Source organism: Mesoplodon densirostris, chromosome 2, assembly GCF_025265405.1.
Source record: "Mesoplodon densirostris isolate mMesDen1 chromosome 2, mMesDen1 primary haplotype, whole genome shotgun sequence".
NCBI classification, from domain to species: domain Eukaryota; kingdom Metazoa; phylum Chordata; class Mammalia; order Artiodactyla; family Ziphiidae; genus Mesoplodon; species Mesoplodon densirostris.
In genome coordinates, this window is record NC_082662.1 from 33,711,264 (window position 1) to 33,725,072 (window position 13,809).

Below are 13,809 nucleotides of genomic sequence, written 5' to 3' on the forward strand. Positions count from 1 at the left end.
GTTGCGGAGCCCGGGCTCTAAGCCCATGGGCTTCAGTAGTTGTGGCTCGCAGGGTCTAGAGTGCAGGCTCAGTACTTGTGGCACATGGACTTACTTGCCTCGTGGCATGTGGGATCTTCCTGGACCAGGGCTCGAACCAGTGTCCCCTGCATTGGCAGGTGGATTCTTAACCACTGTGCCACCAGGGAAGCCCTGCTTATCTGTTTTATATGTAGCAGTTTGTATCTGTTAATCCCATAGTACTCCTAATTTATCCCCCCCTTCCCCTTTGGTAACCATAAGTTTGTTTTCTATGTCTGTGAGTCTGTTTCTGTTTCGTATATAGATTCATTTTTATTATTTTTTAGATTCCCCATATAAGTGATATCATATGATATTTGTCTTTCTCTGTCTGACTGACTTCATTTAGTATGATATTCTCTAGGTCCATCCATGTTGCTGCAAATGGCAATATTTCATTCTATTTTATGACTGTGTAATATTCTGTTGTGTGTGGTGTGTGTGTGTGTGTGTACACACACACACACACACACACACACACACACACCCCACATCTTCTTAAGCCAGTTGTCTCTTGGTGGGCGTTTGGGTTATTTCCATCTTGGGTATTGTGAATAATGCTGCTGTGAACATTGGGGTACATGTATCTTTTCAAATCACAGTTTTTGTCTTTTCAGGATATATGCCCAGAGGTGGAGTTGCTGGATGATTTGGTAGCTTTATTTTTAGTTTTTAAAGGAATCTTCATACTTTTTTCCATAGTGGCTGCACCAGTTTACGTTCCCACCAACAGTGTAGGAGGGTTCCTTTTTCTCCATGTTCTGTCCAGCATTTGTTATTTGTAGACTTTTTGATGATAGCCATTCTGACTGATACAAAGTGATTTTGTGGTTTTGATTTGCGTTTCTCTGATAATTAGTGATGTTGAGTATCTTTTCATGTGCCTGTTGGTCATCTGTGTGTCTTTTTGGAGAGATGTCTGTTTAGGTCTTCTGCCCATATATTGATTGAGTTGTTTGGTTTTTTGGTTTTTTTCTGCGATACGCGGGCCTCTCCCATTGCAGAGCACAGGCTCCGGACACACAGCCTCAGCGGCCATGGCTCACGGGCCTAGCCGCTCCGCGGCATGTGGGATCTTCCCAGACTGGGGCATGAACCCATGTCCCCTACATCGGCAGGCGGGCTCCCAGCCACTGCGCCACCAGGGAAGCCCATTGTTGTTTGGTTTTTTGATACTGAGTTGTAGGAGTTGTTGGTACATTTTGGATATTAACCCCTTGTCAATCACATCATTTGCAAATATTTTCTCCCGGTTCCATAGGTTGTCTTTTCGTTTTGTTGATGGTTTTGTTTGCTGTGCGAAAGTTTTTAAGTTTCGTTAGGTCCCATTTGTTTATTTTTGCTTTTATTTCTTTTGCCTTTGCAGTCTGACCTTAGATCTATTTTGAGCTAATTTATGGTATAAGGTAAGAGTCTAATTCTTTTGCATATGGATATTCAATTTTCCCAACACCGTTTGTTGAAAAGACTGTCATTTTCCCCACTGAATGGTCTTGGCACCCTGGAAAATCATTTGACCATATATGCGAGGGTTTATTTCTGGAGTCTTCTATTTCCTTGATCTGTGTGTCCGTCTTTACTCAAGTACACACTGCTTTGATTACTGTAGCTTTGTAGTAAATTTTGAAATCAGAAAGTATCAGATTTACAACTTCATTCTTCTTTTTCAAGTTTGTTTTGGCAGTTCAAGGTCCCTTGAGATTCTGTGTTAATTTTAGGATGGATTTTTCTATTTCTGCCCCCCAAAAAAGTCATTGGGATTTTGATAGGGATTGCATTGAATCTGTGGGTTGCTTTGTATAGTATTGACATCTTAACAATATTGTCTTTGAATCCGTGGACATTTTTATGACATGTCTTGCCATTTATTTGTGTCTTCTTTAATATCACTCATCAAGTTTTTTTAATATATAAATTTATTTATCGATTGATTGATTGCTGCTGCACTGGGTCTTTGTGGCTGTGCACGGGCTTTCTCTAGTTGCTGCGAGCGGGGGCTACTCTTCATTGTGGTGTGTTGGCTTCTCCTTGCAGTGGCTTTTGTTGTTGCGGAGCACACGCTCTAGGCGCGCGGGCTTCAGTAGTTATGGCACTCAGGCTCAGTAGTTGTGGCTCGCGGACTCTAGAGCGCAGGCTCAGTAGTTGTGGTGCATGGGCTTAGTTGCTCCGCAGCATGTGGGATCTTCCCAGACCAGGGCTCGAACCTGTGTCCCCTGCATTGGCAGGCGGATTCTTAACCACTGTGCCACCAGGGAAGCCCTCTCATCAAGTTTTAATAGTTTTCAGTGTGCAAGTCTTTCACTTCCTTGGTTTATTCCTGTTTTTTTTGATGCGATTGTAAATGGAATAGTTAACTTCCTTTTCAGATTATTTATTGTTAGTGTATAAAACCACAACTGAGGGAATTCCCTGGCAGTCCAGTGGTTAGGACTCTGTGGTTTCACTGCTGTGGGCCCAGGTTTGATCCTTGTTGTGGAACTAAGATCCTGCAAGCTGTGCGGCATGGCCAAAAACAAAAAACACAACTGGTTTTTGTATGTTGATTTTGTATCCTGCAACTTTGTTGCTGAACTTGTTTATCAGAAGCCACAGTGAGCTGTGACTTTTTTTTTTTTCTTTTTGCGGTATGCGGGCCTCTCACTGTTGTGGCCTCTCCCGTTGCGGAGCACAGGCTCCGGACGCGCAGGCCCAGCGACCATGGCTCACGGGCCCAGCCGCTCCGCGGCACATGGGATCCTCCCAGACCGGGGCACGAACCCGTATCCCCTGCATCGGCAGGCGGACTCTCAACCACTGCGCCACCAGGGAGGCCCTGAACTTGTTTATATGAATAGTTTTTTTGGTGTGGAATATTTAATATTCTATATATGTAAAATCATGTCATCTGCAAACAGTGATACTTGTATTTTTCTTTCCAATTTGGATGCCTTTTATTTCTTTTTCTTGCCTAATTGCTCTCACTGAGACTTCCAGTACTGTATTGAATAGAAGTGGTGAATGTGGATATCCTTCTTCCTGACCTTAAAGGAAAAGCTTTTAGTCTTTCACCATTGAGTGTAATGTGAGGGTTTTTCATTCATGGTCTATATTATGTGGAGGTAATTTTCTTCTACTCCTAGTTTGTTGAGTGTTTCTTGCCTTTTTTTTTTTTTAATCATGCATGAAAGGTTGTTGAATTTTTCAAACACTCTTTCTGCATCAGTGGAGGTGATCGTGTGAGGTTTTTTCCCTTCATGCTCTTAATGTGGTGTAGTACACTAATTGATTTTTATATGCTTTACCATCCTTGCATTCCAGGAATAAATCCCACTTGGTCATAGTGTATAATCCATTTTAATATGCCATTGAATTCAGTTTGCTAGTATTTTGTTGATGATTTTTGTATCAGTGTTCATAAGGCATATAGATCTGTAGTTTTCTTTACTTGTAGTCTTTGTCTGGCTTTTGTACCAAGGCAATGCTGGCCTCATAGAATGAGTTAGGATGTATTCCCTCTTCAGTTTTTTGGGAAGATTAACTGTTGATGCTGTTCTCATCCAAGCTCTCTTCCTTACTGTTATTGATAACTGAAATGAAGATACCATATGGGTGTTGTAAAAGAAACATGAAAATTTTTATTCAACCGCAGTAGTAATGAAAAGATTATAAATTGAATAAACAAAATAATGTATTTCCCTTATCCAGTTGACCCTCAAACAGTTGTATTTAGGTTGTAATGTACAATAATTGTGACAGTTCCTCAATCTGTTACTATCTTCCATAAATAACAGGAATGTAAATTGGAACAAATTTTCTGGTGCAGAATTTGGCACTATGTGAAGTCTTAAGAATTATGCATCCTTTGACCCAGCAATTCCATTTATAGAACATTGTCCTAAATATTATATATAATAATGCAGTGTTAGAAACCATCATGCCCAGAAACAGGGACTTAAGTAATAAACTGTGATACACACGTGAACTATAAAAATACTGATGTTGAAGAAAATTTTACAAAACAATGTATAGTTTGAGTCCATTAAAATACTGCTATTTAGGCATTAAAAACCCCTCAAGCTTAATATTACCTGTTAACAGTGGTCTGTTTTGGGGTAGTGATAGTGTAGATTGTTGACATTTTTATTTTTACTTCTCTGTTGATCTATATTTCTTAAACAATAAAGGATATTAATTGTATGAAAAAACATCAAAAGATATTTTTGAAAATGAAATGAAGTTAGATAGCATAGTTAAATCCCATGACAGAATCACTATCTAAAAATAATCTTGGTAGGCTGGGATGATGAACTGAATCCAGGATAGATGAATAGGTAGGTAGATAGAGTAATAAGTAAGTCATATTTCTGGATTTTAAAAAAACAACTGTAACCAATATAGAAAGTGTGAGGTGGGGCCTAATAGCAACATATGTAAAAGACTTAAAAGTTGTAATTTACTCTAGCCACTTTCTGAATGTAAGCAAGCAGTCAGCTGTTCTCTTCCCATTCCATCTTACACCCAGCTTAGTCTCTTCTAGGGAAACCTCCTGTGCTTCCTCACCAACGGATGTAAAGTCTTGTCACTGTTTGCCCTATCTGTTCTATTGGTCTTTTCTGACTTTGTTCAAGTTACTGTGTACTTGGAGTCCTGTTCCCCTCACTTTTGCATTTTCAAACTTGACCCGTACCTCAGAAATCCAGCTCAAGTGCTACCTCCTGCTGAAAGTCTGTCTATCATAGTGCAATCACATTTTACTCAAATTTGTGTAATTCTGGGAATTTCATGAATTGAGAAACTAAAATCAATAAGATTTCTCGCTTTATGTGCAAAATTTGAAATAATGAAAATCCTCCTCTATGAAAAGTCACATAATTTCCTGTTGCCATAGGACGTGCAGCTTTAACAAGTACCAGATATTTTTTGTCATTTCTTTGTGAACCACCAGCATTCTGAACTGTGGAGTGTCAATCAGCACTATTGCTGGAAAACTTTCCCCAGAAGCAGTCACTTTAAATGGAAATTAAATGTTGTAAACTCTCAGGAAGAAGGCCAAGTGATGACCATGATACTACTTGCTGTAAAAGATTAAAGTTAACACCTGGTGGGGAAAGTAGAGTTTTAAAACACACCTAAAATAGTTGTAGAATTGTGCATTCTGAAAAGTCTTGTAGCACAGTAAGTAAGTGTGGGCTCTGGAGTCAGATGACCTTAGTTCGAATCCTAACATTTACTACCAGGTGTCTTTTGGAAAATAACTTAATCTCTCTGTGCTTTGGTTTCCCCATTTTAAAAATGAGCTGATGATAAATCACCCAGCTCTTCAGGTTGTTGTATTAAATGTTCGTAGCATGTAAAGCTCTTAGGAAGATACCTAGTGCATACTGTGTGCTCAAAAATATTAACTATGGGGCTTCCCTGGTGGTGCAGTGGTTGAGTCTGCCTGCCGATGCAAGGGACACGGGTTCGTGCCCCGGTCTGGGAAGATCCCACATGCCGCGGAGCGGCTAGGCCCGTGAGCCTTGGCCGCTGAGGCTGCGCGTCTGGAGCCTGTGCTCCGCAACGGGAGAGGCCACAACAGTGAGAAGCATGCGTACCGCAAAAAAAAAAAAAAAAATTAACTATGGTTATTCCATTGGAAAAATTAGTCTTGAACCATTTGACTTTTAAATTGGAATGCATCCCTGCATAAAATATGACCATCATGAAGAAAAAAATTCTCCTTCCTTGATAGTTTCAGAGAACAGTCAGGATGCTACCAACCTGTTTGAAACCATGTAGTAAGGAATGTATGAAACCATGTAGTGAGGAATATAGATAGAATTGGGATAGGGAAGAGATTCTTTCCTTCACTGTAAACATAATAATACTTATTAAAGAAAATTTGGGAAGAATTTCAGAAAATTATAAAAATGATAGAAAATTGTTTATAATCCTACTACTACTCCAGTGCTAATAACCATATTAGCTGAGTTCCTTCTAGTTTTTTTCCCTGTGCATTAATTTTTTTTGTGTACAGATACGTTACGACTACAACACATACACAGAACTGGAGGATATTTAGCCTAGAGAAGTAAACTGTTGTAGCATTCCAGGTGAGGGATGTTGGGGGCCTGGTCTAGGTTACTGGCTGTAGAAATAAAGCATAAGATCACAGACAAAGGTATTTCTGCAGTTGAATCAGCAAACTTTGGTGTGGCGGTTTCAAGGACAGGTTTTTTTAGCTCTGGCTCCTGAAAAGAAGCAGATGGAACATAGGAGGAAGAACATATTTGCTGGGGAAGATGTTTGTTTTCAACATGTTGAATTTTAGATTTGACTAGGACATCCAGATGGAAATGTCTAACAGGCATTTGAGGTATATAGCAAGGACTTGAGAGATAATCTGCCTGGGATATGAATGAGAGAGCACCCCAGTAAGAATGTTTAAAATAATCAAAGATGGTACCTGATTGGGCTAATTTATCTGACCTCTCAGTGTATTTAGTTCTTTAAGGGCAGGATAAGAGCCTTCATCTCTAGTACCCAGCACAGTATTGCCACATAGTAAGCTTTTGTAGCGTAAATGAATTTCTGAAACAAAGAGAAGAGGCCATTAATTTGGTCTCTGAAGAATGCCAGTGAACTTGAGGGAATCATAGTTATCATTTATTGCCCCTTTCTTATTCAGTTTTGTTGGTGTCTAAAATTTAAATGTCTAAAGAAAAATAAGAGACTTCCATTTTTCTTTTCTGCTTCTGATGGAACTTTGTTTACATGAGGTACTTAAAATGTCATTTGGGTGGCTATAATTCATTCAGTTTAATCTTGCATTTTAAAAAAAGATGATAATGAAGATTGTTCCAGTGATTCTTCCAATGTCCAGAGTATGCTCATAGTGGACATGTTAAGGACACCTCCTTAATGTGATTAACATGTAAGGGGGAAAAGATTTAGGAATATAAAAAATATATAAATCAGTATAGGGAAAAACGTAAACATAAATAGTCATGGGGTATTGAATCTTTGAAATTGTGTAACTTGTTGGGAGTCTTAATGGAATGTCTGTGTCAGAAGATACTAGATTGGTGGCAGGAGCTTCTGAGTGGGAAGGTGGACTGTGGAAAGAATAACCTCATCTGTATGCACTATGCCCTTCTCTTTGCATACTTTAGCCAGTAGTTGGTTAATTTGTATGTGTGGTTTCAACTGTCATGCTGTGTTGACTCATTCTGAAAGCTCCGCGAAGATAGGCCCCCACCTCTTTCCCCCCAGTACCTAGCTCCTTACTAGAATAGGCTATCAAAAAATATTTGTTAAATGAATAGAATGATGAGTTTATTCAGTAAAATGGTAAATTTATTCAGTAAACATTTATTGAGACTTGAATGTCCTATGGAGATGGAAGGGGGTAGAAGAGTGTTAGGCCTGTAAAGATTGATAAGATAAATCTGACCTCAGGAGCATAAAATCTGCTACTGAATATAAATTTGTAAAGCCCTCTGGTTTTCAGATTAACCAATGCAGACAGTAAGTAATTTGCTGACCTAAAACAATTTCTTTCTGACATAGATTTTAATAAATTTCTTCAGAGAGATTATGTGAAATCTTATTTATGTAACTGATAAGCACACGATTCTGCGTTCTTTCTCTTCACTGTTTTAGCTAGAAAGGATTTTTGTGGGCTCAGTTTTATGATCCTCTGTTATTATTGTTTTTTTTTCTTATTTTACTAAAATTTGGGATTTGATTAGATGGGGACATAATGCTTTTCTGAAAATACAGAAAGAGCCCACTTCTCTAAAGTGACTGTGATAAAGCAGCAAGATACTGAATTGAAATGGGTGTACTAAAATAGCTTAACTGGCTTGATCATTCAAGTATGCAAAGATCAGATAATCCAATGTGTTAGTTAAGAGAGCTTTTACTGTATATGGTATAATGGTTGATCATATATTTATTTCCCTGTTAAGTTTGTTTGTTTTAAATAATCAAGACCAGTCAGTTCTTAATTATCAGAACAGATATAGGGACTGTTATTGTGAAAACTGCAGAAAAAAACTGCAGATCAGTGGAATCCTGCAGTGCCACCACAGCTATTTGAAGTTTGCTAAGCAGAAAAATCAGAAGACAGGAAGTTAGAAGAAATTATTATTGAAGTAGCCTTAACTCCCTAGCCCAGTCAGAATGTGTGTTCTGGTGGGGGGGGGGGAACTTGCACAATTCAAGTCTTAACCTAATGAGATGTATCAGTTAAGCATAAGCAAAACCTATTCAGTTGTTAGAGGAAAGAAATATATTAATAGTAGGGAGAGCAACTTTGTGGAACCTAGAAAGAGAGACCCCAAACCAGAATTTGGCAGATTTTCCACACTGTCCAGAGAGAATAGAAGCCAGCTTTCTGTCGTCATTTGAACACATGTAACTTATCAGGCTTTATTGTGGTTGTGTTTTCCTTTGTTTTAGATTTTAAACTCACCAGATAACCTCTTATATCAAAGTATGGGGAATGGGGACCCTAGGTGGTAATATGACTGTCCCCCATTGTAAACAAATAAACTGGCATTTGGCATTATATTAGTTTTTGAAATAAACTTCATTAAAAATAAAAACCTCAACCTTTTATAAATTGGTAAGTATAAATTAAGCCTAATAAGTTCTACATGTGTAGAAAAAAGAGCTGAGAGGGCTACACTCAGCAATAAGTCTCTTGTGTAAGTCAGGGATCATATTCTTATCCTTGTATACCCAGTGTATTGGCACATGGTTGGTATTCAATTTAATGTTGTATTAATGAAACATTACTGAATTTCAGAGATGGTAACTCCAGACCTCTAGTGAGAACAACTATAGGCATTTTATGGCTTTATTCTTAGATTTATTCTCATGTCAAAAGAGCAGTTCTGCCTTTTCTTTAACTCAGCAGAAACAATTCATTAAGTGATGAAAACAGAATCCTCTAAACAAACCAAATGCAAATCAAAACTACAGTGAGATATCATCTCACACCGGTCAGAATGGCCATCATCAAAAAATCTAGAAACAGGGCTTCCCTGGAGACGCAGTGGTTGGGAGCCCGCCTGCCGCTGCAGGGGACACGGGTTCGTGACCCAGTCCCGGAAGATCCCACATGCCGCGGAGCAGCTGGGCCCGTGAGCCATGGCCACTGAGCCTGCGTGTCCAGAGCCTGTGCTCCGCAACGGGAGAGGCCACAACAGTGAGAGGCCTGCGTACCGCAAAAAAAGAAAAAAAAAGAAATCTAGAAACAATAAATGCTGGAGAGGGTGTGGAGAAAAGGGAACTCTCTTGCACTGTTGGTGGGTATGTAAATTGATGCAGCCACTATGGAGAATAGTATGGAGGTTCCTTAAAAAACTACAAATAGAACCATACGACCTAGCAATCCCACTACTGGGCATATACCCTGAGCAAACCATAATTCTAAAAGAGTCATGTACCAATATGTTCATTGCAGCTCTATTTACAATAGCTAGGACATGGAAGCAACCTAAGTGTCCATCAACAGATGAATGGATAAAGAAGATGTGGCACATATATACAATGGAATATTACTCATCCATCAAAAGAAACGAAATTGAGTTATTTGTAGTGAGGTGGATGGACCTAGAGTCTGTCATACAGAGTGAAGTAAGTCAGAAAGAGAAAAACAAACACCGTATGCTAACACATATATATAGAATCTAAGAAAAAAAAAAAGGTCATGAAGAACCTAAGGGTAAGACGGGAATAAAGACACAGACCTACTAGAGAATGAACTTGAGGATATGGGGAGGGGGAAGGGTAAGCTGTGACAAAGTGAGAGAGTGGCATGGACATAGATACACTACCAAACGTAAAATAGATAGCTAGTGGGAAGCAGCTGCATAACACAGGGAGATCAGCTCTGTGGTTTGTGACCACCTAGAGGGGTGGGATAGGGAGGGTGGGAGGGAGGGAGACACAAGAGGGAAGAGATATGGGAACATATGTATATGTATAACTGATTCACTTTGTTATAAAACAGAAACTAACACACCATTGTAAAGCAATTATACTCCAATAAAGATGTTGAAAAAAAGGCAAATAAAAGGTGTATGCATCTGTTACACAAAAAGGAAGGGGTAGTGCATTTGAGAACAAAGATAGTCTTGTTTGTTTCATTGTCCTTATTTTTTTAAAAATAATTAAAACTCTAACTTTATTTTTTAGACCTTATTGCAATATGCAAGCAGCAAGAATGCATCAGAACATATTGTGTATCTTCTGGAGGTATATCGACTTGCCATCCAAAGCTTTGCCAGTGCTCGCCCGTATTTAACTACTGAATGCGAAGATGTCCTCTTAGTGCTTGGCAGATTAGTACTGTAAGTTTAAGAACTTAAATTCCTCTTAAAATTGAGTATTTTGGGTTGTAATGTTTGCCTGACTTCTCTTTACTATGGTATCACATTGTTCAAAGCAACATCAGGGTCATACCTTTGAATGAAATTTCCTTTGCTCTGAGCCTTTATATTCACATTTTCAGGAGATGAAGTATAAGTGAAGCTCCGGCCAAGCAACATAATCTTTAATTGCCTCGAGTCTCTTTTCCTACTCAGGCTTAGAATGATGCATTTTCTCTCTGTCCTTAGGAATAGATCAAGTGAAGTGACAAGAGTATCTGGAAGCTGTGGTGGTCTTTGAGGAACACTTTGGGGGGAAACACTGTGAAATTCTGCAATATAATTATATTATTTGAAATAAGAATTATACTACCAGAAAATATCAGGGTACAGTATAAGATTACCACCCCAAGGGTCCATGATAATCTAGCTGCTATTTTAATATTTGGCCGCCTAATAGCAGACAGAGTTACACCTTTAATGTATTTATTTGCAAATTGAAAAAATACAACAGCTGTTAGTTTTTAGTTGTGGAATCACCTTGATTCAGTTTGCAGATTGTTTGGTGGGATAAATTCTAGTCTGGGTGGTGGTCCATTTTATTTTTCTCTGGTCTTACCTGTTTTCCTTCCTATTTTCCCAAACCCCAAACCTCTAACTTTATACTTTTTTTTTGCAAGATAAACATTCCTGGTTTTATAATCCCATTATTCCTCCTCTAAAGCCTCATAGTTTTTCTTTTTTCTCTTTTTTTTTTTTTCCTTTTTGCGTTATGTGGGCCTCTCACTGTTGTGGCCTCTCCCGTTGCGGAGCACAGGCTCCGGATGCGCAGGCCCAGCGGCCATGGCTCACGGGCCCAGCCGCTCCGCGGCATATGGGATCCTCCCAGACCGGGGCACGAACCCGTATCCCCTGCATCGGCAGGCGGACTCTCAACCACTGCGCCACCAGGGAGGCCCTCTTTTTTCTCTTAAGTTGAAAAGTTAATATAACAATGTTGAATGAAATTTTGAAGAGTGAAAAACAAATTTAAAATAGTCTAAATAAATGTAAAATGTATATTCAGTATCACTGTCATACTGTACTTGATTATGACTATAACCACCGTTATATACTGACTTCGTTATTCATATTCCAGGAGTTGTTTTGAATTACTGCTTTCAGTGTCTGAAAGTGAACTGCCATGTGAAGCCTGGGTACTCTTCCTTCAGTCTTTACAGGTGAGTTGATGTGGCCTCAAAAAAGGTCTCTGTTTAGGTATTCAAGACACGTAGTTAATTTCTCCCAGCAAACCAAAATTGGAAACTTAGAACAAAAACAAATTCATAATATATTGGTTGTAAGTTCATGAAATGAGAAGGAGGCCTTCCAGATGAAGGGAGTGTGCTAAAAGTTGTTGTTTTTTTCTATCATTTGGTTTTGTTAGCCTTTACATAGCTTAGAAATCAACAAAAAAAAAAGTTTTCATTCTTCAGAAACAAAGTTTTAGGCAGAATAAAGCTATTAAAAATGTAAAATTGTATATGTTTATAAGGTAGCAGTATTTGCTTCATTGATAGTACACTTATCTAGTAATTTCCCCCTAACACTTCAGGGACTTAAAATGCTAACTACATCTCTTAAACCGTCAAAATAGTCATCAGAGATTCTGTGCATGCATTTTTCTTACAGGAGAGCTACGTTGGCTCTTATATTGGCTTGATTATCAGAATTCTTAGATGAGCAGATAAGAAAGTAGCAAGTTGGGGAAGGGGGAGTAAGGTAGGAGGAAAAACAATAGGAGGCAAATTTGCCTGTTACCAGTAAAGATAGAAAAACTATTTAAAGAAAATAGACATAATAAGTAAATAGCTACCATTCATTTATTATCATTAATTATGTACCAAACAGTACTCTACATTGTTTTTACATTTTGTATCTTTTAATCAAATTGCAAACCTTATACCATAGAGATCATTTGAATCTCCATTTATAAATGGGGAGACAGGCATAGAGAGGTGAATTAGCTTGCCCAAAGTTACACCTAGATTTATACCTAGAGCTTGCTTTGTTTAACTGCTTCCTCAAGGACACAAACTCCATAGTAGCCTGCACCTGTTTCATGAAGGCATAAGTAAAGATTTGCATGTTAACAGACACACCTCGTTATCTGGAAATTTCTTTCCTCTAGGATAAAAAATCCAAAATGAAATGATATAATGTTAATCTTTAGATTTTCTGTTTGAGGAGAAGAATTCTTTGTCATGTTCTTGGCCTGATTTAATCCCTATAATGTCCTAACTCTTCACATATTCATACAGCTGCTGTTAAAATCGTCTTTCATACAGAGCATATTGATTTTGTCATTCTGCCTGCCAGTAGTTTTGTCCTGGCATACGACATTCTAGAAGGGCAAGTGTCCTTATTCTTATTAAGGCTGTTACTATTATTATTAGTAGTATCCTCTGAAGAGAGAATACTCTCATATTTCTTTGTTCTTTTCTTAGATTGTATGCCTGAATAAAATATTTGCCTTCCCTCCGACCTGTGTAACTTTGCCCGGTATTTATCAGACATTTAGGATATATATATTCACATTTCTGAATATGTGTTTAATAAATGCAGTAGAGGTACAGATAAATATAAGACATGGTCCCTGTAGAAATCTGAAACATAAAACCTTGAGGTTTTCTTATTTTAGGTGATAAATGGATAAGGCAGCAGGTAGTTTTGAGGATACTTTGGTAAGAGAATAGTTTTACAAGAGCAGGCCACAGAGAGCATTCTCAACCACTGTTTACAGCTTGTGTAACACCTCCAGACCTTTTCATTATGGATATAAAAATACGTTCTGAAATGAAATTTTAAATAAAGAAAAATGAGATCCTGTTTTTTTGCAACTTTTTTTAACTTAATGATTTTAACATGGACATGTATCTAGGATTGCATATGTAGCTCTCCCTTGATGACTGCCTGGGATTCTGTTATGTGGTTGCACCATAAATTATTTGGCCAAATCTCTTTGCTGTTTATTGTAAACAGTGCTAGAGTGAACATCTTGTGCTAGTATTTCTGTATTGTAGATTTCAAGATGTGGATAGTTTTACCTTAAAAGAGAAACAAATCTAAGTTTTTTAATTACTTTTAAAATTCCACCATAGTTTTTAAGGACTCTATTTAATGTTATTTTTTATTTTTTTAAAGTGCCTTCCTCCCTGCCTCCCTCCCTCCCTTCCTTCCTTCCTTCTTCTCTCTTCATTCATTCATTCATTTATTCATTCATTGGCTGCACTGTGAGGCTTGTGGGATCTTACTGCCCTGACCAGGGATTGAACCCATGCCCCCTGCAGTGGAAACGCAGAGTCCTAACCACTGGACCACCTAATGTTATTTTTTAAAAGTAACTTTGCTATAATATATATATATATATATA

The 13,809-nt window shown here is 38.2% G+C and overlaps 1 protein-coding gene across 1 annotated transcript in view; it reads left to right on the plus strand.

Moving 5' to 3' along the window:
• RLF (RLF zinc finger) overlaps positions 1-13,809 on the plus strand; it is a 79,772-nt gene that overhangs the window by 20,285 nt on the left and 45,678 nt on the right. Inside the window, exons 2-3 of the mRNA XM_060089584.1 lie at positions 10,225-10,379; positions 11,536-11,617. Of these exons, the coding sequence (XP_059945567.1) occupies positions 10,225-10,379; positions 11,536-11,617 (237 nt within the window). The remainder of the gene's footprint in view (positions 1-10,224; positions 10,380-11,535; positions 11,618-13,809) is intronic.